The sequence below is a fragment of the Triturus cristatus genome, chromosome 10 (genome assembly GCF_964204655.1).
Source record: "Triturus cristatus chromosome 10, aTriCri1.1, whole genome shotgun sequence".
Classification (NCBI taxonomy): domain Eukaryota; kingdom Metazoa; phylum Chordata; class Amphibia; order Caudata; family Salamandridae; genus Triturus; species Triturus cristatus.
The window spans coordinates 997,245,411-997,270,487 of record NC_140593.1 but is presented as its reverse complement, the minus strand read 5'-3'; the positions used below and the strand labels follow the sequence as shown (position 1 = coordinate 997,270,487).

General features: G+C 45.3%; 1 protein-coding gene across 3 annotated transcripts in view; it reads left to right on the top strand.

The window, feature by feature from the left end:
- FLII (FLII actin remodeling protein) overlaps positions 1–25,077 on the top strand; it is a 291,687-nt gene that overhangs the window by 67,921 nt on the left and 198,689 nt on the right. For all 3 annotated transcript variants that reach the window (XM_085628978.1, XM_085628977.1, XM_085628974.1), the window contains exons 3-4: positions 1,881–1,991; positions 22,463–22,534. In XM_085628978.1, the coding sequence (XP_085485104.1) occupies positions 1,881–1,991; positions 22,463–22,534 (183 nt within the window). The remainder of the gene's footprint in view (positions 1–1,880; positions 1,992–22,462; positions 22,535–25,077) is intronic.

Sequence of the window (25,077 nt, the reverse complement as noted above, 5' to 3'; positions counted from 1 at the left end):
TGAAAGAAGGCATATAAAAAAAGATAAAGAAAAAAAATGTCTTTTTATAAACAATAAAATACTTTTGTATGAATTAACCAGTCTATAGCAATGTACCTTCTTTTTTGGGGATATGTCTTCTCATGAGAGCTTCTAGCCAGTAGCTAAACTAAGTGGGTTAGTTTAGAGGTCTTTTCACAGGTTCAACCTTCCCAAAATCCTACTTCAGTTCCTCTCACCTCCGTTCCTTCTGAGCAGAGTCTTTCTCATGCAAAATCTATTTTAGTGCTCCTGTTGAGCAGTTGGCTTTCTCCGACGAAACCAGTGCAAGCCAGCCACTCCTGGCAGGCTTAGTTAAACTGCCCAGAGCACAGGTCCCAAACCTGACAAAGCGAGTTGGCTGTAGTTCCCACAACCCTAATGGCTGAAGAGTTTCATAGTTACTGCTGGTGTGCAGGCTCAAAATTCAGGTAGAGTAATCTTGGTGTCCAAGCTGGAAATGTCTGTTGCATCTTTACACCAACAATACAAATAGAGGTTTTGTATTCCACCAGTCACCTCTGAGACTAGTTGTGGGCAGTCCTTATGCTTTTTCCACTCGGATTTGTCCAGCCATCGTCTCTGCTGTCAGGAAGGTGGGTTAGAAATGAGTTTCCTGTCGGGAGGTACCCAGAACAAGGGTACAAATAAAAGTCATGCCTCCACACCTAAATACCTGTTAACCTACGGAGGAGGGGGGAGTAGCTCTTCTAGTGAACCGTGGACCAGGAAAGGGCAGGGGAAACTCTGTGAGCTTCACAAGGGCCTCCTGTCTCCTCTCCTCCACCCTCAGTTTTATCTACGGCAAGTGGTCCCTGCAAAGTCCTGGAGGAGCCCTGCAATTCACATTGCTGTTGGGCACCATCCAAACCTCCTTCCTAGATATCCCTTTAATGTAGGAAACACAAATTGGATTCCAGTATGGCTACAGCCACATGTATTTCTCACCCTCCACACACATCCTTCACACAGAGCAATATTGGGATGGATGAAGGACCTGGTGTGTGGCCCTGGCAGACCAATTTAGAACTGCTGGAGAGGTAAGTTAGTGTCTCTCATTGGCAGGGTCAGGTAACCACGCCTGTCCTGCACCTATAAACTAATTGCTCTTACCACCGTCAGTCCTCTACAGCTCACTGAGCCTTACTGTAGTCACTCTTGATAAGGAGGTGCACATGGTTGGCCCCGCTAAACCACAGAGCTCCACCCAGAATCTCAATCTGTGTTATGGAAAAGGCTTCTGTTGCACATTCATAATGCAGTGTGTGTTGAGACTGGGGTAAAAAATCTACAGAGCTTGCTTTGATGAATTGGATGTGGGGTGCACGCTCTTCAGAGACATGCAGGGGACCTTTGTCCCAACACTGTTTAAACCAATATTACTGCAGAGCTGATCTGTTACCCATGATGTGCTGCAGACTTATGTTGTAGCACAGTTAATGCGCTGGGCCTTGTGTGGCCACATTTGTTGAAATGTATACTGAGCAACTACCAATGTGATTAGTATCCACGAATCAACCTATTTGTAACACCCTAACTTGTTTTTGTGTATGTCCATTAAGCTAATGTTCTGGTGCTACCCTGCCAGGTAAAACCTGCTAAAAGTGTAATATTGTTTTGGTCTTTTATTGTCTCCTTGTATGGGTATAAATCAAGAACATTTTGAAAGAAATAATTTATTGTTTACCATTGTTTTAAATATAAATATATATATATATATATATATATATATATATATATATATATATATATATATATATATATATCTATCCTAATAAAGTGCTTCTTTTAGACCAATTATCATGAGGTCATTGTTTGTCTCACTTGAAATTTTTTTGTTTTTTTACCCTTGCTTTGCTTAGGGTGGCTACTTCCCGGAGCATGTTAAATCAATGACCAGCTTACGGTGGCTGAAGTTGAACAGAACTGGCCTTTGCTACCTCCCTGAAGAGTTGGCTTCCCTTCAGAAGCTGGTAAGCTTGACTTTAAAGAAGTGTGCCTACCTAGTTGTATTGCTTATAAACACATGTATGGACCCTTGTCATGCCTTTTATTCACTTTTACTGCTACAGGAATTTTGGAGGGGTTGGAGGTTTTTGTGAAAGAACTTGTCTATTATTGAAGTGATGACAGACTTCTAATAGGATTGCTGTCTATGTTGGGTGTTCATCTGTGTGGCTGTGTGCCTGATGACGCTAGGTATGGGGTGGAATGTTTATAAAACAATTCTTGTTCAAATGGAGCACTTTTTATTATGTCAGTGATATTCTTCACTTTCCTTATGTGTTGCGTTTTGTGCTGAAAATGAACTCATCAACTGAGTTTCTGACTGTGCTGGCATTATCAGTTTAGGTGTTGGTACTGGGTTTGGAATAGAAAAGCTTCATATTGGTGAGGACTTATTGAGTGATTCCTACTGTCCCAGTGGAATCCCAAAACACTTAAACGTCATTTTAAAATACAAACTATACTCATTCTTTGTTTTAAAAACTATCTAGAATCTAAAATACCTTGGTGCAGACACTTGATTCTGAGAAAAGGGTTACCTGTATTGAGGTCTCTTTTGACCTACTGAGTGCTGAAAGACATCTCAGTGTTGATGTAGATGCCAGCACAATGAAAGAAGGGTAGATAGCTACCAAATCAGGAAGAACCTCATAGGAAACTGTGGGGATCGCTACTCAAAACAAGTGCAGGGATGAAGTCTCTTATTTTCTTGTAGTTCTTGCCTCTTTCTAGTTACTGAAGACTTGGCTGAAAATGATAAAGGCATAAAAAGTTTGGCTCAGCTTGTTAGCTTTTTATCCTCTCTCCATCCTTCTGTCTATATATTCTCTTTCTTATTATTTTCATCTTTCTTTCTCTCCTTTCCCCATCTCTTCATCTCCTAGTAATGTTTGCATTTGCCTTGGTGGTTAGACATGAAATGTGAGCTTCTGCAAACACCTTGAATTACTCCTAGAATGGCTATCTTCCAAGATGTGCTGCATTTAAAAATAATAATAATAATTTCAGGCATTAAGAAATGTTAGTTCATTTTATTAAAAAAAAAGAAAAAGGAGTAACTGTAGACAAATCCCAGAAGTTGTAAAGAGCAGTTCTTTATCAATGAAGGCCTCAAAACAAGTGCCAAAGTCTTGTGGGATGCTGTTTGGTCGAGCAATCTAGAACTGAGAACTGAGATTTGCGCCAGAGGCAAGGAATTATGAGAACTATAAGGATGGTCTCTTTTTAAAGTGTCAGTGCCTTATTCCCTAGGAAGTTTGTTTAAAGAAAATATTGCACAAACTGTGATTTTGAGTATATTTACTTATGAAAAGAAAGTTGGAGTAAATTTATTTTAAAATGTTGCATGTGTTCCAGGACCTTGCTGCACCTACAGGAATTATTCTAGCCTTTATCCACATGCAGAGTATGGCTGAAAAAACACTCATTTAGAGTTTGTAAGAGCAGGAGCACTGCCTAACTTTGTGGTGCTCCTGCCTCGCCCACTTGAGGTTTCCTACCTCTATTTAGATTTAAGAAAAACACTGTTTCCTGTGGTGGTGTTTCCACTGAATCTGACCTGGCAACCTGTCCTTCGAGGGCCTAGCAGTGTAGTCCATGTGAGTAATCGCAAACATTGGCAGGGAAAATACAAAATGGCTGCCATGCGCACAGAAAACTCCCTGTTCTTAGGGACAGTTATTTATTGAACAATCGCCTTCTGTGGAACTTTGTTTTCTCTGAACAAAAATGTTTGCTGAATGGGTGCCTTAAACATGGTGACTACTCAGCAAACCTTCAATGCTGGAAGAAGCTGCCATGGCTCCCTTCAAACGACAGAGATCCAGCCAAGAGTGTCCGCTGGTGTCTAACCAAGATCTGTTTAAGTCGGCGTTATAGTGAACCTCATGGAACATCATGTTTGATCCAGTGCTTCGGTGCAAGACCATTGCTAGATCAGTTACTTTTCAGGGGATTGAAAGCATGTAGTGCTGCTTTGCAGCCTTCTCTTATGAGAAATGTCTGGGTGTTAACACCTTAAGGCTTAATACGCCTTTTCACAGTTGCTGCTTAAGGTTTTTTGTATGTTTTGCATGTCTTCATTTGTATTTATGTGGTATTTTTATAGCACAAACCTAGTCAAAATGCAGCTGAGCACTGTACAGGGTCAAAGGCCACCGTAAAGTCAATGACCTATGAGAGTTGTTGCTGAATTGTGGAACAGTTAAGGTATTGTGATGTAGTACTCTTTAAAGAAGCGAGTCTTAAACGCTTTTTAAAAGTGGAGCAGAGTTGGGGCGATCCTGATGGATACAAGGATGTTGTTCCAGATTCTGCACACATTCCTGGAAAAAGTCTGCTGCTTTATTTTCTTTTTCCTTTATTTATGATACTACTTAGACTGCAGTTTGGTGTTCAGGCTGCCGGTTTGCTGGGAGCCCTTGAGCTTGTCTGAAGCTAAGCGGGGATGCTGGTTGTGGTGGCTTTGTAAATGATGTAGCTGTTTTTGTAGATGGTTCGGCTGGCAGAGGGAACCAATCTCTTCAGGCCCCGGCTGAGAGATGCTTCGGTGCATAGAATGCCTTAAAGGAGTGCCAATATGGAGTCTGGAAGGTCCACTATCCAGATGGAAGAGTACAAGGGCATGACCAGCTGTTCTGAAGTCTCTTTCTGGCAGAAATGGTTTCATTTTCTTTAGAGGAGAGAGCTGGTAGTAGGGCGTCTCGGTTCCTTTGGCATTGTGCTCCTTGAGGGTGGGTTTGGTGTTCAGAGTGAATCCAAGTGACTTAGCATTTAATAAAAGTCGGGGCTCGAAGCCATAAAGGTTCATGTCATTGACCCAGCTTTGTACTGATTCTTGTCTGTTGTTCTAGGCCAGAGGATCTCCAACATTTTCTGTAATAAGAGCTACTTAATATCAAGGAAAATCATGACGAGCTACAATTAATATAAGTGTTATAAGAATGACCTTAGCAGACTAGATTACATTAGTTGTCACCTCATACAGCGTTACCAACAGTGATCTCCTCAGATATGGTTGTCAGCAGAATGTTAAAAAGGCCTCGTCAGTGTGGAATACCTCTACATGGGTAATACGTAACAGCCATAGCTGCAATGCCCCTGGCACCAAGGTAATAATATTAGTAATAAATCTCCCCAAGGCTGCATCATTGATCACTGAATTTTTAGCTTTAAACATATTTTGGAAATTCATCAATTTTTCTTTCAAGCATCCGCTTATGATTTTGAAAATACACACATTTACTTCTCAATTATACGCTTTTAAAATATGGTATTCCATATATTAATGCAACCAAGTAAAAGCTTCTGATTTAGTAGGCTGCGCTGCATGCAGGAGAGGTACTTATGAGGAGCTACCAATACCTCCCAAGCAACTCGTTGGAGAAGCCTGGAATAGGAAAATAGCAGGAATCCTGTCTTTGTTAGGTTGAGCTTCAGGTAGGCCATGAACATCCAGACCTGGATGATGGGGATGCATCGTTAGTATTTAATCCTCAATAGCTTTCTTTTAACTAATACATGCGTGTGCCAAATGCTTTTTTTTGGTCAAAAGATGCTACGGTACTAATACCATGGTTTTGTGGTTTTAGTTGATAATTTTCCAAAAGGACTTCAGACATGACAAATGTCTCTTAAAGATTGTGATGATGGCATGCTTATTCTATTGTTGTTTTTTTTTTTAACTGTATTTTATTGACTTTGAAAACAACAAACCATACACTGCATCATGACAGTATTAAACAGGAGCCATCATATGTGCTTATTTTATTGTTCGTATTAATCTCCCTTCTAAACGTTTACAATTAAAATAACTAACCTACATATATGGGATCTACTATGTCATACTTAGTTATAAAGCCACAACTACAGCTATGTTTTTCACCCACATTTGGGACAGGCTTAATTATAGATACTTGGTTAGCGAAAGCGTGCAGTCAGGGAAAATTAGTAACGCTAAAACATTTCTGAAATAAAAGGCTGAGCATTCTATAGTGTGGCAGCTTGTGTTTGCTTCTCAAGGTTTCCTGTCCAGCATGTACTTGAGAGCGCAACATCACGCTAAATCAGTGTTTCTTAACCTGAGGTCTGCGGACCCCTGAGAGTCCATGACACCTATTCAGGGAGTACACAGACCAAAATGACTTCTGAACGTTATTTTCTGTCCAAAATAATTAATATTTTGAGCTAAATATCTGTATCAAGGAAATTCCTTTTACAAGAGAGTAGTTTCACTGTGTAACAGTAATGCGTACTTGCAGTCTACTCTATTGCCGCCCCAATATATTTAATAAATTTATTAAGAAAATCTATAAAAATATTAAAAAAATAATCGTAAGCATTTTACAAACCTTTTTAGTTATAAGCAGTTTGCCAGATTAGGACCGAACATATGTTAATTTGCAGTCACTGTTCTCATTGAAACGCTCATCGACCTGAGCTAACAATCCGCTTCTGACTGAACAATTTAGAATTGCTTATGATTTCCTACAAAATCATGCACATCTGCATACATGGGGAGACCGCCTCCTAACTGCTCAGTGAGCTATTTATGTATGCACAGGTAGATTGCCAAAAACGCCATTCCCAGCTGCATGTTTTCCCCGCCCATAGTTTTACAATGTCAGGCACTTTAAGACTCCAGGCACATATGTTTCTTGTAATTGAAAGTGGCCATGCCTGCACTTATTGACAACGCTGAAATACCTCCACAGGTATAGTACCGTTTCTAAGTAGGCAGCATGTACTCTGAGCACCAATTGTCCTATTAAAATTAGGTTGCACAGTCAGTGTTTGTGCTGTGATGCACCTTAGCAAGATCATCATGAGTAAATAAGTACGGTGCGTCCTATTGCATATTATGCATACCCCTTAGGGGAGCCACAAACTTGCAGAAGCCGGTAGGGCAATGAACTAATAAACTATAGAGTGGCTGTTTGAAGCAGCCTCTCTGTATTTCACAAGGGAGGTGGCACCTGACTTGCACTTTAAAGGGCAGGGCAGAGACCCTTCTGTAGGCAGCTGCAGAGAGTTACTGCACAGGCCTGCAGTGTGGGTATATCTGGGGAATCCATGGCACCCCATTTCCTCAATTTCGGAGGATGCCCTCAGGGGCACACTGACTTTGTAGTGGATTGTTTCCTGATGGCCTCTTTACCATTGTTCCTGTGGCCATAACACAGCGCTGGCATAGAGGCAAAGCGTTTCTCCCGTTTTCGCACGGGTCATGCCACCATGCAAAAGAGGATAAGCCCTCTTAAGACAGCAGCAGCTCCATCTGTATTTCAGAAGGGGCAGCAGAAATGACTCCTGCAATACTGCAGTGCACCGGAACTGCAGAAAATGGATGCACGCCTCTGTTGCTCCCTGGGGCATGGACTATAATGCAGCTCCTAGTAAACCTATTTTATGCAGTCATAGTCTTTGTCACTTTTTTGTATCCGGCTTTGTCCATGCATAGCTCTATTACTGCTGTGTGTGTGTGTGTGTGTGTGTGTGTGTGTGTGTGTGTGTACAAGACTACTATCAATCTATTTGCTATTTCCATCCCACCACTTCTAATGGGAGCTCTGATTTCAGATGGTTACCTATTGGTTTGTAAATACCACCTGGGTCTTGTACTGATGTGTACACGCTCTCGTATATCTTTTTAAGCTTTATTTTGTACTTTTTTTTTTTTGGTAAGCAGTTTTATTGATTTTGACAAACATAAACCAACAATTCAGCATTGGACACTGTAGATGATAAATCACAGCCAGATGAATGATCGATCCCCAGAATGTTCGGCCCCAAGAGTTACGATTAGATACAAACAATGGATACACATTTTTGGCTACCCTATGTTGCCCAGCCATTTTCCCCACACCCTGCAGCACTTCTTTGGACAACCCTGTGCTTCATACATAGATGTTTCTTGTATCGCACACCAGTCCACCCCCCTCCGCCACCTCCCAGAGCAAGGTGGAGTTGAGAGCTTCCAGGAAGCGGCTATGTCGTGCTTGGTCACCACCATGGCCGTGTTGAAAAATAATTTTTCGTTCCTAGACCCGTCCAACCCATCCGTAATTCCGAGGAGCGAGTGCCGTGGGTCATGGGGGACCTCCCATCCCAGGATTTCTGTGAGCTCTCCCTCGATGTCTCCCCAGAACCGTGCCAAAAGTGGGCATGCCCACACTATATGGAAAAAATCAGGCGGGTCTTGGCCGCACCTCGTGTAGGAAGCATTCGGATGAAAACCTGCCTGATGGAGGCAGACTGGGTTCAAGTAGGCGGCGTGTAAATAGTATAATTGGATCAGGCGGAGTCTCGCTGATGCAGTAATCGTCTTAGATGCCATGAGAGCATCACGCCAATCCTCCTCATCCAGAGGACCCACCCACTCCTCCCATTGGCCTCTAAGCCGATCCAGTGAGGTCGGGGTGTTGTTCAACAGTGCCCGATAAATGCGGGAGATACCCCCCCCTCTCCAGGTCACTTAGTATAATCTGCGCCTCAGGGGGGCTATATTCAGGGATCCTTGTGTCGTCCGATATGTGTACGTGGAGGGCATGTCGCAGTTGTAAATATTTGTAGAATTGTGTTGGATGTAGGGAGTATCTGGACCGAAGATCTTGGAAGGAGCGCATGTGACACTTCGCCCACATGTCTCCGAGCTGCAAGATCCCTATAAGGTCCCACGCTCTAAATCCCTGCAACCCACTAACCTCCCGAAGCCATTTGCCATGCCAGAGAGGAGTTTGTTGAGTTAATCTGTGTCCCCATTGGGTATGACGCAGGGCTGCCCGCCAGGCCAACAGCACGGTGTGCGTTACCGCTGGTAAAATAGTCGAAATGGACTCCCCGTACATCAGGGACTGGATTTTGGGCAAACCTAGCTCGCTCAGTTCAAGCCTATGTGCCGGGTCGGACCAGCCCCCATTAAACCAATCATGCATAGTCAATAGGCGAGTCGCCAAGTAGTACAAATATAAATGTGTCATCCCCATGCCCCAGTTCAATGGAGGAATCCAGCATAGGGTCAGAGCCAGACGAGGTCCCCCCCAAGGAATTTGGTGCCCATACTGTCCAGTTCTCGAAACCAAGCCCGTGGAAAACAGAAGCGGGTATTCTGGAGGATGTAGAGGAATCTGGGGAGAATCATCATTTTAAACAGGGCGACTCTCCCCAAGGGGTTCATGGGCAGCGTCTGCCACTTGTGGAGGTCCGCCTTCACAAGCGGGGTGATATTAAGGGACCAGCTTAGTTCTGGAAGGAGGGCGACCCAGATCCTTAAATATTTGAAAGACTGATGCCGAAGCGGTATTGTGGTTTGGCAGTCCTAGCAGTCTCTAGATAAGTGTAGGGGGACCAGGATCGACTTATCAGAGTTCAGCCAGAGGCCTGCCCGGAGGACTGCAAGATTTGGAGGCAATGAGGGCCGACTGGGCGGGATCCACCAAAAAGATTAAAACATCGTTGGCGTAGAGTGCGATCTTGTCCGCCTCTGAGAGGGCCATTCCCATCCCTGAACACGGTCCTCTGACATCGTCGAGAAGAATCGCCAAGTAGGGGGTGAGCAAGTGGCAGTGGTCCAAGGCCAGGTGAATCCTCTGGAGACAGTGCCCGGTGCCACGCGTGAGCATGAACCCGCCTGGCAAGGTGGGGCTTCAGCCGCTGGGCGAGAATTGTGGCATAGAGTTTAACCTCTGTGTTTATTAGAGAAATGGGACGGTAGTCCGTGCAGTGACTAGATGGCGGTTGAGATTTTGAGAGAACCACAATGGTGGCCATATCCGTCTCGGGTGGGAAGGAGCCCTTCAGCCTCTGTGAACAGGTCTGCGAGGCGCGGGACAAGGGTCTCGTATTACATAGTGTTGTATTCTTGAGGGAGTCAGTCCGGGCCCGGGGTCTTGCCTGAGGAGGTAGGAGGTATTGCTTCATTGATCTCTTCGTGGGTGATAGGGCGGTCCAAATCCGCATGGGCGGCAGAACCCAGCTGAGGGAGGCGGGCACAGCCCGCTTCCAACAACTCTGGGAGCGACCGTACTGGGGTCCTTTCCGCGTAGAGTTGACGATAGTAGGAAGCAAAGGCGTAAGCCATTGCCAATGGGGATCGATGTATCGACCCGTCTGGGTCCACTATTTCAGGGATAATGCGGTTCGCCCTGGGGTATGTGGCTAGTCTGTGGAGAATCGTGCCGTTCTTGTCGCCCCAGCCATATACTCCCGCTACAGAGGATCTCCAGAGGGGCTTGGCAGCGTCCAATGAAAGCTGCCTGATTTCAGCGCGAAGTAGAGCAAGTTGCCTCTCTGGAAGTATCACCATCCGTAGGATGGGATTGCTCGAGGCGTAACGCTTGCACCTCTCGCGAGGTGAGCTGCTGCCGCTGAGCCTGCCGCTGACGCTTTAGTTGGCCCTTAGCGAAGCCACGGATTGTGGCCTTACCCGCCTCCCATAGGGTGCCAGATGATGGAACCGATCCATCATTGGTCCGGAAATACTGCTTGAGCTCTGCCCACACTACCTTTCTAAATTCCTTGACCTGGAGGAACCAAGCGTTCATCCGCCATATCGAGCGGTTCGAGGGGGTGGAGCCCTCTTACCAAGGAGCAACGGGGAATGGTCGGAGATACTCCTGGGAGTATACAGACTTCTTGAATCATGTTGCATTCAGTCAATGGGACAAATATTACATCTATATGCTCCTGCTTATGGTGTGCTGCAGAGGTATGAGTGAACTGTTTGGTGTGTGGGTGCCAGATTCACCACGCATCGCAGAGGCCCAGGGATTCGGATCAATTTGTTCATTGAGCCCAGGGATTCGGTTCAATTTGTTCATTGATTCGCTTGCACAAGTCTAGAGTTAGACGGGGGGGAGGCCTGTTGTGTCGAGGTGCGGATTGGAAACCGCGTTAGTCACCCCCAGTAATAGTGGACCTCAAAGGCTAGGTGGTCAGCAGGGCGGTGGAGTGTTTCAGAGTCGTCGTGAGCATCAAGGGGGGCGAGTATATGGACACGAGGTTGAGGGGGCTGCCACACAGCGTACCACAGAGAGCCACGGACATTCCCTGAGGGTTGTGAAAAGCTTGTGTGAGCAAAAAGGGAAAGGTGCGCTTCAAGAGGATAGCCACCACTCGGGAGCCCCGGGTGAAGCCAGAGTGCCATACCCTATTGTATCCACATTGTGCTAGGAAAGGACAGTGGTTCCCCAGCAGATGAGTCTCCTGAAGCAGGAGCACCTCTATACCGAGGCGTTGTGCGTAGGGCAAGACACATTCTTTTCAGTCGGTCTAAGAAACCATCAACGTTCCAGGACAGAACGTGTAGGGATGACCTCTGCATGGGTATGTCAGTCATCGTGGTTGGTGGTCGGTGTAGTGGCATGGCGTGCCATGGAGATTAGTGGGTATGGACCGGGTCCAGTGCAGGCGTGGAGAGGTGCTTGTGAAGAAGCTGTGTGTACCGTATGGGGGAGTGTCACAGTGTGTCGCAAGAAAGCCGGTGTAGCAGAACAACAAGAAACAACCACCATTGGAAAAATAATCCCACCCCCTTCCCCTTCCCCTCCCCCACCCTGCACTTCGAGAACAGAAGCATCTGTCGGGCCAACAGTAGCAACGAGAACCAAACTAAAACACTTGGGTTGCGTGGAGTTTAGCGGGGCAGTTCGTATCAATAAGGGACCCCTCCAGACTGACGGATGTCAAGTTGCCATCAGCTAGGTTGAAGTGTTAAGTATCGCATAAGTCCTGCCTCCGTCTCGGCCCGGTGGGCCTCCACAAATCAGACCACAGCAGCATCCCCAGATCCCAGGAGCGCGGGGCTTCTAGAAAGGTTGGAGTCGGACAATGTAGGGCGTAGGGTCCCAGATGGGTCCGAGTCCCGGTTCAGTTCATCTAATGAGTTGGTCCTGCTGTGGTTGGCAGGAGCCGGGGAAGCCCCTGAAGAATTTGGCATCCGAGGCCCACAGCCCGGCGACCTCTATGCTCCCCCACCCCCTGCCGATTTCCCCCCCCTCCTGCCAGACCGGGTGTGTCTCCGTTGTGGCTTGAGAGGAGGTGGGTGTGATTGTTGAGGGTCCGGCAGGGTAGGAGAGGAAACAGGCTGAGGCCGCAGTGGTTGCTCCTCTGTGAGCCAAGTCCAGGCATCCTGTGGAGTGTCAAAAAAGATAGTTTGTCCTGGAAGACGACTCGTAGATGGGCCGGGAAGAGAAGACCATATCGCAGACCCAAGGTGCGGTGCTTTTGTTTGACGTCCGCATACGTGCGGCGTTGGGCCTGCACCTCCCTCGTGAAGTCTGTAAAGCGCATTAAGGTGTTCTTTTGGTATTTTAGGGGTCCCCTGGCCCGGGCCTCTCGGAAGATGGCGTCCCTGTCCCGGAAGTTAAAGAATCCTGATGATGATGGGACAGGAAGGAGCCGTGGGAGGGGACTTAGGCGCCAGGGAGCGGTGTGCGCGCTAAACTGCAAACCACATGGAGAGAGCCTCTTTGGGTATCCATGACTTCACCCATGTCTCCACGAAGGTGTCCGTGTGGCCCTGTTCGACCCCCTCAAGGAACCCTTTGAGGCGTGGGTTGTTTCGCCACGAGCGATTTTCGGCGTCCTCAGCGCGGTGGTGGAGTTCCGAGGTGTGGTTCCGCAGGCGGGTCACCTGGGACTTCAGCTGTCTCAGCTCGTCTTCAATCGTGGAGAGGCGCGACTCCGCTTCCGAGATCCTCGCCGTGATGTTACGAAGGTCCTGGTGGATAAGGGCCATGTCTACCCGGACCTCGCCAATCTTGCTCTCCACGGAGGCTTGCGAAGTCCAGATGGCCTGCAGTATGGCCTGTGAGGGAGGAACCTCCAGGAGCACCTTCTGCCGGGTTGCGTTCGGCGGTGATATACTGGTCCATTTTGGTTTGAGTTTGTGTAGCAGGTGTCTTCGGGGCACGGTCCCTACCCATCCTGGCCGAGAGCCCGGGTGTCTGGTCGGCGGGAAGGATATGGGTTCACAGGAGGGAGAGGTTCAGCTCCCGAGCTGTCGATACTCAAACCCGGGCACCAGTGCCGGGGTATAGGCTGAAGCCGGTCCAGGCACCCTGCCTCAGCCGCCCGAAATAGTTGCCGAACCTCGGAGAATGACGTCTCACCCAGTCTGGAAGGGTGCAACCAGGTCGAAGAAAGAGAGACGGGTGGGTGGGGGGGGGACAACTAAGGGGGGGCCTGCCACTCGATGAATGCGGCCGGCCTCACCTCCCTCCACGAGTCCTCCGCAGAAGTGGGAACGCTGCCCGGGCAGGGCTCCAGAGCCAGACACCCAAAGTCAAACGACCGGGACTTGCCGGGGCTGATCAGAGCCCACCCTATGGAGGGCCGCGATGCAGAGTAGATAGGGAGGGCCCGTTGCCAAGGACTCCGCGCCTCGTGATGGGTGTGGCCGACCCTGTGTCCCAAGTCGAGAGCAGAGAGGATGCTGCAGGGGTCCGAGGCACAGGGCAGGCCATGCAGACTCTGATGCCGGGGCCCACAGTGGTGTTGGAGGACGGTGTTGAACCAGGGCCGTGAAGAGGAAATCTGGAATGGGGATCACGTCCTGGACCCCCTGTCGCTCGGCAGGTGCAGTCAATTCCGCCTCTCAGTATGTAGTTCTTCGCACCTGGTGTGCCCTGTGAGCAACATCGTGGACCCGGGGAGGAGGGGGGGCTTTGGATGAAATAGAGGGCCCCCTCGTGCACAGGAGCTGAGACCCACCTCGGATCTGGCCCAACAGCCACAGCTTGAAGAGCAGGTCGTGATGTAGCAGCAGGAGGCCAATCGGCGATAGAATGGCAGGCAGTTTCCACCCAGATCAATCACTGCTGGCAGGCCCAACCTTGCATCCCGGGGCATCTGCGAGGAGACTTGGGAGGCCCGGCATCCCCAGCATTGAGCCGCGAGCTGTCGGCATCCAGTCAGGCAGGGGGCCGCACCCCCAGCGCCGGGCTGATCCGGCACTCCTTGTTCACCACACTGGGTAGGCTGGTGCCCTATTAGGCCCCACGGGAGTAGGCAGCACACCAGGGTGCCGGCTGGAAGCCGAAGGCTCAATGCCTACCGCCGGGGGGAGGAGCTGGAGCCCAAGCAACACGGTCGAAGCGGCAGGTGGGGAAGCAGGCCCAGGCCGCCTCTGCGGTAGATGCAGTTCAGCCCCCCGAGAGGGCCTCTGGGATCACTCGCTCCAGGCTCTAGAGGCTGCAAGACCGTCACCAGCCCGCAGCAGCATCCGGGCAGGGGGCCCCAGGGCCCAGGCACCGGTTCAGGTGCGGCAGAGGGGGCACAAGCACCAGGGCCCTGCCGCTCGACTACGCGGCCGATTCTCCGGCAAATGAGCGCGTCAGCTGGGGCTCCTGCCTCTCGCATCGCGGGCCAGTGCAGCAGTGATGAAGGGCACAGCCGGGTGAGGCAGGAAGGATCACACGCCAGAGCTGCCACGGGGACCTGCGATGCACGGTCCCCGGTGCGCCGAGCACCCAGAAGGGGAAGAGCAGCACAGCGCCTCCGCCTCCAGTCGAGCAAGGCCGCTGCGCCTGGTGCCACAAGAAGAGAGCGCTTCAGGGGATGGTCGCCGCCATCTTGGGCGTGGGCACGCCGAAGGCCGGAGTTGCAATCACCCCCTGGCAGGCAGGTAGAACTGAGCAAGGTGGAGGCAGCGGTGAGTAAGCAGCAGGTTGTAGAAGGGCTGATGGCAGTGGATCGTGGCGCGGATAACGGAGGGGTCCAGAGCACTTTTAGAGTGCGACCGCCATCTTGATGCGCCAAGCCACGGCCCCTTATTTTGTACTTTTAAGGAAGACATACAAGTCAAGAAAAATTCTCCCAACTGGGTCACAATAAGGCAACAGCACAGTGTCTCAATACATGGTATCCTCAAGCTCCGAAGTATAATGTATACATTCCGCCTGTATCACAGCTAACAGTACAATGACTGCAGCCAACATTGGTCAGCCTTCTTATCCAGGCCATACAGTACACATCAGGAAAAGCGGCAAATATCCCGACCCTGCAGAGGGTCATCTCTAAGAAGCAGCCTGGGCACTAGGAGCTACAGGGTCGGGTTTGTCTGTCTCGTCAGTGACTCCTTGTCGGAGGTAAGTGGTGAAGGGCTCCCAAATGTCTTTAGGGCGTGTCTTTGGTTGCATAAGGTCCCAATATGTGTAAGTGGCGAAGGGCTCCCAAATGTCTTTAGGGCGGGTCTTTGGTGGCATAAGGTCCCAATATGTGGTTAATTGCTTCGGGCAGTAAGAGACATACAACGCTTTCATATTTAAACATGTAGTTGCAGAGGAAAGTGGATGTGCTGATTTTATATAGTGTGTAATTTTTGTATATTGGTGTTGAGGTTTAAATCGTAGAAAAAGCCCTGGGTGTCCCTGGCTTTCAGTTGTCCTTCAGTGGGGCTGGAATAAGTGAAAGGTGACAAACTGCTGCTTTAAATACTTCCAATAAAGAATATTCCATCTAGTTGTGTTTACTGAGATTCATTAATTACCTTGTGTCTGGTTGTCTCTCCTGCCCAGTTCAGTACTTAGTGAGGAGGAGTTACTGAGTAGCCATTAGAAATGCAAGAATCTCCTCCCCTTCTCAGCACTTAACCAGATGTATGAGGGTCTTGAAATGTGTTGCTTAATGTTATGCCAGACGTGTTTCTATAGCGCTCATTCTGCTATTAGTATGGCCTTGCAGCACTAACGTGCTGTAGTGCCTTCGAGTCGATTTCGGAATCCTCATAGTGGAGTCTGGTTAGGTTTATGAGCTGTAACATAAAGATTGTATTTATGTTTCAGATGTGGCTTACAATAGGTGTGGTTTGATAATTGATAGTTTGGTGTGTTCTAAAGTTTAATGGGTGTGGCCAGAGGTATTGCCAAAGCATGTAAGTTGCTTGCCAGGTTATTTGTCTCTGCTTTGCTTGGAACGTTGTTATGTAAGCGTATTACCTGAAGTAGTGCTTTGACATATTTAGTGGTGTCTCACATCCCCTTGTCGTGAAGAAATTATGTTAGTCTTGTGGATTTGAGCTTTCCTGTGGCTGACATGAGGTGTTTAGCGTTTTCACTATCCTACCGGACTTTGCGAACACACCACCTCCGAGTGTACAAGTTGCTTTGGAAGAAGGGGAACCCACAAGTGATTACATTCTTGTTTACCTGCAGATCACCCATGTAGCCGTGAAATAATCCCCTTGAGCTAGAAGAGTCCTACTATGAGGAATTGCAGTATTACCCTAATTTCAGCTAATGTCTGCTTATGTATGTTTTTTTTCTTTTTGTTGTCTTTAATAAATTGTAAAACATCTGTGTACATGCATACCGAAGAGAGCATATCAAAAGTTTGTATTGGGTACACGATGAGAATACAGAATACAATTGGTTACTTGCTCTTGAAACGGTAGGATATGGATGGAAATTATTCTCTGTAGCTTCGCAAAGTTAAGGTCAGGTCATCTCGTATAGCCCAGGCTGGAATCAAGAGTCCTACATGACAGGAACCAACCCTTCCAACACAGTCAGTAATCATCATCTGACAGATATGAGATACCCCTGGGATGATGACTGCTGATGTATGTGTGCTCAAATCTTTCCATGGCCATCAGCTTGGCGTTGGCTCTAAAAGAAGTTCACCTTTTATGTGGGTCTCGTGTGGGTTTTGTGTCTTAGTCAACAATTTCCATGCCTTGGGGAGCAATTCTCCAACTCCCAGTGTGTACATTACCCTTTTATGAATAAGGAGTGTTTCAAGGCTCTCTTAATTGTCTGCTACGTTTGGTTGATGCCATGTTATGTTATATGAATTTTTAGAGTGCGACGAATCACCCGGGAGGGTATCCAGGTGCTGGGTAGGGCAGGCCTGAGGGGGAAGGAGGAGGAGGAGGAGATCATGCCGGTTTCATCTGGAAGAGCCATGTGTTGAGGTTCCTTCGGACGTCCATAAGGGAGGGGGAGGTTCTGAGCTGTTGCGGATGGTTGTTCCAGGTCTTGGCTGCGAGGTATGAGAAGGAGCGTCCTCTGCTTCTGGTCTTCTTGATGCAAGGGAGGTGTGCTCTTGCCTGGGACGCAGATCAAAGGTGTCTGGTGGGTTGGTAGAAGTTGATGCCATGTAACATCTCCTGTTAATTTATACTGTTAAGCTTGTTAAACCAGAGAAGGAATACAAAATGGTATGAGTGGCATTCTTCTACTGCAGTATCCACCTTCTGAGGCCAAAACGCTTTCCTGTTTATTGAAATGCTGCTGGGCAGTTTCAATCTTTTGTCGGCCATCTGTCTATTTTTGTAATGAAATAGCTAATTGGTGCGTTTACATTTTTTTTAAAACCACTATTTTGATTTTTTTGTCTGGCTTTTGGTCTGCACTCAAATAGTTCAGGCCACATTCCATCATTCATTAAAATCATTTCGCAGATCTCTATTAATAGAATCCTACATCTGGCAAGCCTAAAACTGCTGCTTATCACCGTGTGACTCTCCAATATACATTTATTTCTACCCTTTAAATATAGCTCTGCTGCAGGAAGAACTGGATAAGGCCTAACCCTGTCCCCCCGCCCCCCTCCAGTTCTGAGTAGATGGCTGAGCTCCCACAGATCCTTGGGCCCTCCTGCTGCATTGTACCAGATAAATGTGAATGCACAGTGTAGCTGTCACAAAACACTGTTTCTCAATGAATGCATGCCAAGTCTGTGTGAATGCACCGTGTGCCATGTGCCTCATGGTAGGTGCTGGAATAATGTCTAAATGTTGGTGGGTAGAGCAAAATGTTCCATATTTTTCCTATTTATAGAGAAGATATATGGAATGGAAACACAATAGGAACATTTTAATTTTATCTACTTTATCCAGTCAGTATGGAAGATGGGCCCATTTTCTTAACGGTGCCATCATTTTGAGAAGCAAAGATGCTTAATTTGCTGTCCATCTCTTGTATGTATCGGTTTCCTGCACAATCTAGCCCTTGAACTTAAATAAATGGGAGTAACTAGGCTTTTCGATGTTGAGACAGGACTCGGAATCTTCTCCAAACGTGTTGTAGAGACTGTTATTGACATTGTTCTATCTATTACTTGTGATGACTGCTACAACGTTGACAAAAACCAGTCTCCAGTAATCTAAGCCAGCCACTTTTAATGGCAATATTAGTGTTGTCCCTCGAAAGTCGGTTTTTAGCTGTTCTATGAACACATTAGAAAGACCAGGCAACAGAGTATCAAAGCTTACAAACCCATTCAGTTGAGATAATATCAGATACTTCTTGGCCAGTGCACTGATTGGATGGTCGTAAAAGACCTGGATTCTTTAACAAAATCCTTAGCTTTATTGTAGATCATGAATACTGCCTGCAAAAATCTTCATTTGATTGTGATCAGTGCATTTTCAGCATTAAAAAAAGCAATTACAAGTAGTCTTATCTCTGCCTGGAAAATATCATAGACAGCAAATAATTTTTTCAATGCAAAACTGCTTTACCAACAAATGTCTGTACAGGTAACATGCCTAGTATTGTAATAAAACTGGGATGTTTAACATAATATAGGCTGAGATGACCCATTGTCATCGCAAGATGCTATAATGAAATGCCAACAGTTTCATGCAGTTCTTAAATGCAATAAAATCAGTTTACCCAAAAAAAAGGAAACATTCCTAGTATGATCCTTTTTTAGGTCTTGCCTGAAACCGAGCATGCGCTGTCACATACGAGACATTTTGTTTACTTACAAAGGGGTGGTTGCCTTCATCGTGTGTTGGCTTCACTTCCTCTTTGTGTGTTTGTCTGGAGCGAGACCCAAATTCTGCTTCCTTGCCCTCTCCTGTAACAATGTGGTCCTTCCACACTCCCACTCTCTAGTCACATCTAAAAAAAAACAAAAAAAAGCATTGACAAAACGGATAGGTCTCGCCGACTCAATCTAGTAGCTTTGTCAGTGTTTTTATCTATTTTGCCCAGCATCACGCCTGCTGTACATCAGGGCTGAAAGGATTAAAAAAACGCAGTACCATGGTCTGCCCTGGCTGCGCCATAGCGCTTGTTTTAAAAAAAACAAACAAAAAAATACTTTCTGCCATGCTGTGCAGCATGTCTAAAAAAATTGCCAAAGGCAATGGCTCACATGAGCGACACCTATTGGCTTTGTCAGTGCATGTTTGTTAATGAATCCTGCATTTTACTGGCTGACTCACAAAACAAACACACTCTATGGGTATCACACATGACACAAGTACTCGGTACAAATAGATGAGCCAATTACCTTTTCTCATCTGTGTATCACTGAATCGAATAAATTGACCCCATGGTCTGTAAAACGCTTTGGGACCTTGACAGGTGGTAGGAAAGTGCTAGAGAAATGATCCAATAAACCTCTCTCTCTGTAGAGGGACTGACTCTAAGTATGCATCACAGTTTACCTTCTGCCTCCATTTCCCACCTCTGTGGCGGAGCAGCATCCCCAATTTGGCTCCGTGCTGCCTACTGCACCAAGGAAGCCTCCTTGCACTTACTGTACACTTCTCCACGAATCTGTGCCATTCTCCGCATCTTTAAATTGTATTTTGAGATAAAGTCTCCCACTTGTATCCCAAGGTCGGTGTACATATTCTACATCCACATCATGTGCCTTATCTGCCTTCTGGTGGTTGGGTTTGGAAAACATTTTGATTACATGCTCAATTTGTTTGGGGGTGTTGGTCATAGGTCGACTCAGTTTCACTAATGTCCCACTTTTGCGATGTTGTCTTCAGATTTTTTTTTCTGCCTTCAGTTTGGATACACGTGTGTTGGTGAGAGTGAAAACAAAGAAATGTGGCTTGTTGCTGAGCATTTTCAACAACTAGGGTCTTTGTCTTTGGGATACAAAATAAATCTGGATCATACCCAAAGAGTAACCATAATCAATGAAGCATATGAACATGAAAATAGAAAGTCGTTATTTTGGATGTGTTTTATAAACAAAGCTGTGGAGTAAAACCTTAACTTATGTTGTTTTCACCCAGTTGAAATCAAAATATTTATGACCAATGTAGAGTTTACAGTCAGAAAGTGATGTTATAAGTATTGAGGACAGTTGTGATAGAAGAAGAAGAAACGGCAATCTGAGTATGAAAAGATTCCAAAGTTAAAATGGAAAAATAAATATATTGCAGTTCTTGTAGCAAGAAGGCCAGCAGTTTGAAGTTCACAACCAGGTGGTAATGTCCATAGTATTGAAGGTATTCGCGATGAAAAGAGAAAGAACCGACATATGTCAATATAACTTTATCAAGGCTATTTTGATTGATAAAAGTAAAAAGGAAATAGTAACGCAGTCCAGTCCAAATGCTCTCCGAGGTGAGGTACACCAAAATGTAAAGCGATGCTGATGCAGCAGTCGTGTTGCTTAGTAATGTGACAGGAAGGCATGTCTATGGCATTCACACACCGCGTTTGTTCCTGTTACTGAAGCTGACAAACGAGTCCAGACATCTCCCTTGTACACCTTTGTATTACTTTACCTTCATTCTGTGGTGGTGGTGGGGTGGGAAGGGTTGTAGTAACATATGCAAGATGAATGTGCCTTGTGAAATTAAGAGAATATACTGAACTGTCAAAAAAAACAGTGATGTCCCATCAATTGACCTTAACCTCGCAGGCCATTCAACCATATTTAACCCTGAGGTTGACGGAGCATGAAAAGTTTCTACTGACACGTTTTAGACTTGGGTTTCTTTTTAGGTCTGTGAGTTTTCCCGTTAATAATGATTGGTCAGCTGGAATAAGCAAATGCCCCTGTGACAACATATCCACCCAATCGGATATTCATATTTTATTTTTTTGTAAATATTATTCTATACCTAGGGAAAGGTGGATTAAGCCAATTTTAAAGTATTTGAAACTCAGACAGTGCCGACCTGCTTTTCTGATTATTAGGAAACTCGAAGATATATTCACGGTGGCATCTCTCTCTGTATTTCTTAGAAATGTTTTTCACCTAAGAAAATCTATTATGTTTTAATGTTTTGAGCTTATGTGCTTTCTAAAATTTATATTTATTTTACATACTTGAAATCGTCTGAAATGTGTAATAATATGTTGTATGTACTTTTATGGTTATCATTGTTTTATAACTGAATAAAGTCTTTTGATTGATTGAATCGCCTATCAGTGGAGACCTCCTTTCTCTCTGTGCATTTTGAAACCTCTTTCTGGAGATGCTGGCAGGTGGCTGATATTCAAAGTTTGTTTTTGAACATTCTGCCGATTAGCCATAATACATTAAAAAAATATATATCTTAAATAGGAGTTTGGATCCCACATTGAATTTTATAGCACCCTTAGGTGGTCTCCGATCTATGATAGTTTTTTTTTTTGAGCATTGAAAAATCTAAACATTTTATTTACAGTAACTGTATTGTGTTACATTGTGTTACATTTGTATTTCATTATGACTATTCCCGGGTTAAAGATCACAATATGTATTTTTAAAGTATCTTCGAAGTGTATACTTAATTTGACATTAGGTTTTGTGTGTTCAGTTATATATTTTGAGGTGTCATCAAAGTGTATTGTTATTAAATCTTTATTTTAATTGTATTAATCAATAGAGCAGGATATACACATGCCAGCCAGGAATTTGCATATAATGTATGTTACATGTACAATGAGAGTAAGCAGACCTAGGAGCAGTGCCATCAATCTGTAACGGCTTATATAAGAAATTAATACTAACCCCTAGTCCCCCGCCCCACTCCCCCAACACATCTATAATGTTGGCTAGAAAAACAATGGATGTATTTCTTATTTTAAATTGCGTTTTCTCTGAGTAAACAATGTCGGTATTACTGTAAACCGACATTTAGCATTATAATAAATCTATCTTTGCCAATGTTTGTGCTGAATATTTTGATTCACCAGATCGATCTACTGTAATGTTCGGGTCCACGGTCAAAAAAGTTGTCAAACTGATGGGCAAATTGAATAGGGACCAGTCATGACAGCTAACTAGTATCCATGATGTGTGGTTTATTGAGACATGAAGCCTTGCTTGGTGGCACAGAGTACCTGATGTAGTGGAAACAGATTACCAGTTTAATGAGGTATGGTGTGAAGCAAATAGATTATTTAGTGGGCACAGATGTGGGGGAAGAATGGACCCAGAAGAGGGGTCGAGTGGGTGATGCTGCAAGTTTGAGTGGGACAAGGCATGGCCAAGTGAGAAAACAGACAGTCAAGTTGGCCAAGAGGTGTGGTTGAGAGGTACAAGATATGACTTAATGGGGGAGACTTGGCCATATGGAGTGGCATGAGGCTTGGCCTACCGTCAATGCGTTGACTGTCAGTACCTATCTGCTGTCATATTTTATACTATGTTTATTTGTATTCATTGTAAAAACAGAAAACAAGAGATTTTTTTTTTTTAGTCTTTTAGATTACTTCACTTCTAAATTTTGAATATTTCTCCTTTCTGAACACAGGAACATCTGTCTGTGAGCCACAACAGTCTGACCACACTGCATGGGGAACTCTCCAGCCTGCCCTGTCTACGGGTAAGTCCAGAACTCCCAAACCATCTAACCCTCCTCTCTTCCATGTATGCTAGTCCCCATCCAATACTACGAGTGACCAGGCCTTTTTGAGTGATCAAAGCCTTTCAGGAACCACCCTGTGAACCTGCCTTCTTATCCATGCTTCCAGATGTGATCTGGTCTTGTATCCTGTGGCAAGGAAACTGTTAATAATATGCTATTGTGTAAACTCAAAATAAAACGGGACTTTGCATTCAAAATAAAACTGATGGATATCTCAGACTTCTTTAATGATGTGCTACAAAATGCTTGATTAAATATGAAAGTTTAATAAAGTAGAACACTTTACTTATTGTGCCGTATGTTCCTATGCAAGTTTCTCTTTTGAAATTTGTGAGCTGAGAACTTGGGGAGAAGAAGGGTTGGTGTCACGAGTCAACCCTGTAAGAAACAAAATGGTTGAATCTGCCACTGTGTATAAGCAGTATTTCTAAGTAGTGTTAAATTATATATGTGCCCTTTAGAAGGTTGTGGTACTGGGACAAATCTAGCCAACTGCAGAAATAATACTAGTTTCTAACAGTGTATCAGGACTAAACGCCCATCACTATTGTGTCAGCCAATGAAAGTATCTGTTCCAGAAAATAAAAGGCCAACCAAATTAATGCTCATGTATGTTGAATTGTCGAATTACATATCCTGCCATAAAAAGCACACATTGCTTGTCAGAATTGATGTTGCTGCCAGAATTTAAATAGGATTTTACCGTGCAAGTGTCCACCATTGCCCATAGTGTGCAAAGCAATATAGATATTTCAACTCAGTATGCAAAGCACTATTGCTGCTCCAATAACAGTGGGCATATTACTATGATAAGTAAATACACCGTGCAGTATTGTTGTGTACATTACCCATCACATGCACAGACTCAACCCTACTCGGCAAACAAAATTGCCCTGGAGGTAACTTTAGTGCCTCCTGCAGGCAAAGCACCCTTGCGATGCCAGTGTCCTCATTCTATTTAAACATCATTACTTAGCCATTGTACACCTTGCCACTAGTATACACAGTACTACTAATATTATGGTGCAGAGTAGCTTGTGAAATGCTGCAGGGGAACAGTTTATGGTTTTCTTTCTCTGCTTGCATGTGAATTATAGAACATGCTTCTCAAATCAGCGGAGGAGCATATTGTCTCTACTATGGGTTCAGCAAGTGATATTCAATGAAGAGAATGAGGTTATAAGGTGTTTTGGATAAGGGTTACTGTGAAATGAAATGAAACATGGCAATGAGATTGAGATCCCAGGGTGACAGAAATTGCAGAGGGGGTTGAGACATTGAACAAGTAGTTAGGGGCAGTGCGAGATATATGGGAAGCAGATTGAGAGAGCGCGAGAGAACTATGCCAAGTCACTATGCCGCCCTGGTTGTAGATAAACCCTTCCATTCCTCCAGCTCTTTCCTTAATCAATGACCCTACTTTCCTGACTCTTAACACTGAAGGGGGTTGAAGTGAGCAAGAGCTATGGTGGATGGGAACGCCTTTCCAAGGTGCAGAGCCCCTAACTCTGACTCCTCATAGCCAAGGTAACGTTTTTCTTTTTATTCTTTATTACTCTTGAGCTTTCCATTTAGATACCTAAGTTGATATCCCATTATGACTAGCCTGGTATAGTTTAAAATAAGATAATATGTTTTTAAATGTTTTTTTTTTTTAAATAAACTCTTTTTCCTAAGAATAGGAGACATTTCCTACTCAGAAAGATGGTATGGTCAGTACATGGGTTTTCTCCTGGAAGCCCGATTTGGGAATTTTTTTAACTTGGCTATCAAGAGTTCACCCTGAGCACAATCTGTTCTCTGCAAGTTCTGTAAGGTACAGCTTACTCGAACCAGTCCGGTGAGGATTTCCTTAAGATAGCGGGTTAAACACCCTAGCTCCATGGTCCACAGGGCATAGAGACCCTTCGGACAGCTAGCTCTAAATAATGCAGTCAATCAGTCACTCTGTATAAAGGGGGAAGCCTCTCTTCTTTCCTACAATCAAAAAGAGACAAACTTATTTTCTTGAGTTAATGATTATACAAAGCCTAAGAGTTGAGAACGAATGGCGCAGCAGGAAAACGAAGGCCTCCTTTTGAGCTTTATTCTGCCCACTAGGTAGCAAACATACATGCTTTGTTGTGATGCCATGTCACTCCCTGCTCCATTAACCATTGGAGGTTTTTGTGTTTAGAAAGTGGGCCCATATGATGTAATGAATTCTGCCCTTTTGGGCACAGGAACTGTTGGAAGCAATTTGATAGCTGGATGTGAAGGAACTTGGATCTGCAAAATTGATATTCTTGCTCCAGTCTTTTGAATTTGGCAAATTTTAAGAGCACCAAGATTGCAAAAAAGCATCCACGCAATCGAATCTTTGTCGCAGTTAGAAAATCAGCACCTGTTGCTTCTAAGGTGATTCAAGTTCAGTAAATGACTTTTGACCAGTCAGCTCTGCACTGCTCACCAGCTAGTTGTACACTGTATAAATCCCAATTCACAGACAAATGTCTGTTTCA